This window comes from Mirounga leonina, unplaced genomic scaffold, assembly GCF_011800145.1.
Source record: "Mirounga leonina isolate KUSES-001 unplaced genomic scaffold, KU_Mleo_1.0 Mir_176, whole genome shotgun sequence".
NCBI classification, from domain to species: domain Eukaryota; kingdom Metazoa; phylum Chordata; class Mammalia; order Carnivora; family Phocidae; genus Mirounga; species Mirounga leonina.
This window is the reverse complement of record NW_023270454.1, coordinates 33,639,558-33,645,248: the sequence shown is the minus strand read 5'-3', so window position 1 is coordinate 33,645,248 and position 5,691 is coordinate 33,639,558. Positions and strand designations below refer to the sequence as shown.

The 5,691-nt window shown below is 47.5% G+C and overlaps 1 protein-coding gene across 1 annotated transcript; it reads right to left on the bottom strand.

Annotated features, from left to right (window-relative positions):
* Positions 1-3,530: 3,530 nt before the first annotated feature.
* Positions 3,531-4,204, bottom strand: LOC118022442 (40S ribosomal protein S24-like). The gene has a single exon (XM_035023209.1). It carries the CDS (start codon positions 3,849-3,851, stop codon positions 3,531-3,533), a length of 321 nt encoding a protein of 106 aa, XP_034879100.1. The 5' UTR covers positions 3,852-4,204.
* Between the last annotated feature and the right edge of the window lie 1,487 nt (positions 4,205-5,691).

Below are 5,691 nucleotides of genomic sequence, written 5' to 3'. Positions count from 1 at the left end.
GAAGCACTTCAGTTTCCCGTCTCTCCTTCTCCGAGAGAAACAGGGTTCACGAAAGCTGCTCCCCCAGCCGGGAAAATGCTCAACGGGCTCCTCCCTCCAGAACAATTGCTATAGGGCGGAGGAATTCTTCAAACAGCTGTAAATCCTCCCACCAACTTCTCCCTCCTTTAGAAACTACAACACAGCCCCGCATCAAAGCCTCCTGTAGCTGCCAAGAGAAAGAATCAATAGTTTAACAGAAACAAGCAATGTGAATGCCGGGTATGGGGTATAAACACCTGTATTGCAAATAATCCAGGAATCACCTGAGAAACAGGGGAGACGCAGACTCCTGGTGCTGTGGCCTCCGAGGGTGCCCACAAGCGAGCAGTCAAAACACCAACAGGGGTTTTGCTGCAGAGTCAGGTCAGTGGGGGAAAGAAAGGAAAGATGGAAAGCCGAGGATCGGAATTTGACGGGATGGGCAGAGCTAAAGGCCCGAGTCAAGAAACGAGGTAGAGAAATGTAGGAGAGACACATATTGGAATGAGTGTCAAGAGCCCTGCCCGTCTCCACGCTGCCTCCCAGTCCTCGTGATGGCTCAAGCCAGCAACCTGGGGATCTTCGTCCATATGAAAACGGTGAAGGAAACCAGCATATGTCACCCCCAAATATGCCTCTTTGACGCAGAAATTATTTTGAACTGAAGGCAATTTAGAAGCAGTAAATGCAGAAAAAGCTTCCCCTTTTCTTCCCAAAGGCAGGAAATAAATTCTCCTTTTACTGGAGACAGACTCTCATCTGCCCAGAGAAGACACTAGAGGAATCTGCAAACAAACCTTGTTAATCTCACCCGTATCTTCCTAGTTAAGGAAGGTAAGGAGGACCTAGCCCTGGTTGAACTACAGCCCCCCAACCCCTGCACAAACCCCTCGGTCTTGCCAATTCGTCACACGTGTGTTGTTTCTTGGTCTTAAAGTATAAAAACCTCCTGCTCTGGCCATTTCTTGAGGTCCTCATTCTCTTGTGAAAGCTGCCACTGATGTGGACAAATTCCATAAAATATGATGCTTCTCTCCTATTAATGTCTTTTTCAGTTTAATTTTCAGACTCAGCCAGGGACCCTAAGAGGGCCAAAGAAAACTTTGTCCTCCCTTACAATGGATATTTCTGGATTTTCCCCTCAGTTCTTCAAGCCCTTGGACTCCAAGTGAGCCTGCACAGGGCATGAATGTGTGTGTAGGGGTGCCCGACTTTTGTCATCTTTGTTTTTGAACTCCAAGGACAACTGGATAATTGTTTGTGGTTTAATTTATTGGGCTACCATGATGTCTACAGTGGTTCCATGTCATAAAGTCAGAGCTTGCTTGAATTGTGGTAGAACTGCATTTTCCAAGCGAAGCCCCAGGTTATCTTGACTTGGTGATTTACACCAGGAGTATCCACTCCCTAGATGTCCAACTCGTGGATCCACCTCGGACAGAAGATGATCCAGAAGGCGGCTGTGATTTCACCGCCCCCTAACCCCACGTGGAGACCTCTGTGGTCCCAATGCACTTTTCTCCCCATGGAAGAAAGAGGATGGTGCCAAGATCATCATTTTCAATGGTTTTCTTTTCCAAACCTTTCCCTGAAAGTGCCAGTTTGAGCAGGGAGTAGAGGTCGGTGGGTTCTTGTCAACCTTCCAGCTCTTCTCAGAGCTGCTGACCTACCTGAGCTGCTTTTTTGTGCTGATTTCACTCCCGCTTCCTCCTGTCCGTCCAGCCCCTCATCTTCCCAGTGTCCCAGTGTCCTTACTCGCTTACTTCAACTCAATCTAAATGTGTATCTTACTGTAGCAACACGTGTTGATTTGCTTGAAATCCCACTGGAAGGAGAGTGGTTACAAATACATGAATGAATAAGCTGAAAATTCCCTGACTTCGTTCTCTTCCAACTGTTTGTGCATGTGTGTAGGGGCGGGGCGTACAGGAAGAAGGGGAAAACAGAATCACCTCAGTGACTTGGCGTAGAGAAGAGGTGAAATTTTTACTTGGATTTTAAGTGAAATGTGTAACGGTAAAAAGAGGAAGTATAGAGTCTTCAGTGGGTATGACTGTTTTTAAGAGGAGAAATAAAGAACCATAAGGACAAAGTGATTTCCAAAGTGAAGGGTAATGTTCTTTGGTTTTCAATTCAGGATGAAGGCACAGGGAACCTGCTCAAGAACCCTGTGTCAGGGAAGGGACCTAAGCTTCACTGAGTCCTTCAGGGGGCCAATGACTTCCCCATGCACTATCTCACTGAGTCCTTACCATGACACTTCCAGATAGTATTAATTCACATTTTATAGGTGGAGAAACTGAGGCAGAAAGTAGTTAAGTAATGGACCCTAGACACACAGTATTTCGATACAGTTCCTCTGATCATCTCCTTATATTACATTATGGGGCCACTTACCCCATTGAAAACCTGGGACTATAAAATAGTGAATAAGCCAGTGGCCTCTCCCTCAAGCCATGTAATATCTGGGAGATGAAGAAAGAAAGCGTAGGAATGCCTATTGTATAAAGAGGGGGCAAGAAAGGACCAAACAAATGTTTTCAGGAAGATGGCAACACCCCTGCTTGTTTGGTCTGAAGGACATCCAAGGGAAGAGGAAGGTCAGGAAGCAGGCCCCGTTCACTGCTCTGGGTCTACCACAGCCTCAAGTCCAGGAGTGACCCAGATCCTCAAAGAGGGCTTCCCTGTGCCCCAGGAATCACCACCCCCAAATTCCCCCCCTGGCCTCAGCTCACCCAGGCCAGGACCTGGAGGCAGCCTGGAGGAAATGGAGGGATCCTTGTGGTAAAGAGACAAACGGGCAGGCTGGGAGCTGGGCGGATTTCTCCTCCCCTCTCTCCACACTAGAGACTGGTAATTGTACATGTTTGTCTTTGTGTGAAGGGCTCCCAGATTGAAGAAGTGAGTCTTATACTCACAAATCCAGGGGAAGGGCTTTAAGGGAGTAACCGCCGCACCCTTATCTCTGCCCCCAGCTGTGAGGCTGATTGATGCTATTAAAATTCCCAGGGAGCCTCTGCTGGCAGCACTTGGGGGGGGGGGGGAAGTGTTGGGGGGGTGTGTGTGAGAGAGAGAGAAAGTGAGAGAGAGTGAGAGAGAGCGAGAGCACGCGTGTGAGACGGAGAAAGAAGCAGCCTGGGAAATGCTTGTTGATTTCCTTCTCTAAATAGTTTGGGTGGGAGGGGTGGTAGGCGAGGGCTGAAAACGCCTGATAGGGAGGATTTCATGGCTGTTACCCATGATAGTGTGGGGTAGGTGCCATCTAAAGACCAAGGCCTAAAAGACTTTCCATTGCCACCTTAGATACAGGAATTTAGAACCATGTTTCTTTTTTTAAAAACATTCTTAGTTTATTAATCCTCTCATGAAAAATCTGCACAATCACCACAGATAAAGCCACTGAAGATGTTTACCCCTCCTGTTGTCCAATCTCCAGCTCACTTTTTGCCAGCACCAACACTGGTTTTTGCAGCCCCCCTGACTTTCTTCATTCTGTTCTTGCGCTCCTTTCACTGCTTTCTTGATGTCTTTTTCTTCTCATATAGGCCATGTCTTGTGAGTCTATGTTTGGGCTCATTTTTCTTTGCATAATCCAAGGAATCATAAATCATGCCAAAGCCAGTTGTCTTGCCACCACCAAAATGGGTTCTGAATCCAAATACAAATATGACATCTGGTGTGGTCTTATACATTTTGGCTAGTTTTTCCTGAATTTCTGTCTTAGGTACTGTTGCCTTTCTGGGGTGAAGGACATCAGTGACCATCTGTTTCTGCTGAAGTAGTCGGTTGGTCATGAACTTCCTGGTCGGGATAGTTACTGTGTCATTCATGATGGCAGCCGAGCTTCAAGCAGCTGGGAAGGAAGAAAGATAGAACCGTGTTTCTAAATCAGAATAATAAAAATGCACAAGTCTCATCTCTCAGGCTCTGCTTTTAGGTTTCCAACACAGGATTGGAGGAGAATGTAGGAATAAGAGATCTGGGTTCAAGTCTTTATCAGCTGTGTGACTTTGGGAACACTTAACAACCTCTTGGGTCTAGATAGTTCATCATCAACTTCACAGTTTTGTTATTACAAAAAAGACAAAAGAAAGTAAAGGTGAAGACACTTCACACTCCGTGGAATGCTATACAAATAATATTATAACCAAAGTTTAGCTTTGGGAGGTCCAAAACATCATAGGCCTATTTCAATGGATACCCCAGTCTTGCCCAAGTTGCCTGTCTCCTCATAACTGACTTCACAGGGGGCCAGCACACAGTCCTGGAGGCTTGGATGCCTTCAGCAGCTTTCATGGGGCTCTGCCAGGAAAGAGGCAATGAACTTACCCCCAAGAGAGCAACATGTGGCCAACAGAGGGACCCCAAAAACCTTGCCCCCCAAATGAGTGCTTTGTCAACAAGTCCCACTCAGGTGTGAGGCCTGGAAAAGAGACTGCAGGGTATGCTGTTGTTCCTCTGGCCAGGCAAGTGGAATGGGCCATGGGACATCTTTACAGGGGGCCCTGAATCCCTCTCTGTCATGGAGAGGGACCGGAGCCTGCCCTTGTCCAGGAAATAGGGATGCTCAGTTTGACATAGTCCATTCCCTGCCCCCCCCCCCCCCCCCCGCCCAGATGCATGCACAATCTATCCTTAGGATCAGCTGGAGAGACAGTGAGTCATTCCGTACCATCTCTAGATCTCCCTGGGCCTTTTTTTGGGGAGGTAGGGTGGGGTGTAGAGCAGCATTTCTCATCACCAGTCATTGTGATTGGTTTTATAAGCACTCTTCTCTATGAGCAAGCGCCTATGTGCCTCTCTGAGTACTTAATCCTCCACAATGCAGATCCTGGCTCCATGGTTCCCTCCGTCAACCTCCCTCACAGCTCTCTGCCCCTAGGTTGTTGAGATACAAAATGCACAGGCATAACCAGCCTTACTCCTTCAATTCCTTCCTTCTAGGGACACTCAGTATATATCCTTCAGACCTTTGCTATGAACACCCCTCCCAGGCCCTCCATTGTGTTTTCCCTTCCACTTCTACTAAAACCTATCCCATGGGAAGAAAAGCATCTCACCCACTGTACCCATTCTACTGGGACAGAGACGTTATGTTCCTTCTCTGACTACCTTAGCTAAAGCTACCACTCCCTCCTTTCCTTCACCTCCTCTTCCTCCCCCCCCCTTCCTCCTCTCTCTCTCTCTCCCTCTCAGTACCCCACATATTCCACTTTGCCCCTCACTTTTGCAGTTGACTGAAACACCACTGTGGAAGGTGTGGCATTTGGTTCCTAAGATGAGGGTCTGAATGATATCATCTGGAAGTCTGGGGAAGTAGCTTCTTCTGAGGTGAGACTTGACAAATGGGAGGTGGGAGATAGGTGGGGAGCCCTATAGATTAATCTCTCTCCTTTCTCTCTCCTGTGCACCATTCTGAGGGACGAGATGTGTTTCTCCTTGTACTCTTTCCCAAGAAGTCCCTTGTGTCAAGATCTTTGTTAAGCCCCTGGCTGTTTTTCTCAGCTGGCACCAGCCAGAGTAGAAGCCCATCCTGTGGAATCACTTCTCACCTTGACTTACGTTACCTCCCTTCGACCTTCATGAACAACTGGCTTGTACCTCTCACTTGTTTTGTCTCAGTCTCTGCTTTTCTAGAGGACCAGGACCAAGACAGCCATTTTATTTTAT

What these genes read in the sequence shown, in the direction of transcription:
- LOC118022442 (XM_035023209.1), bottom strand. Translation starts at nt 3,851, where the DNA reads ATGAATGACACAGTAACTATCCCGACCAGGAAGTTCATGACCAACCGA.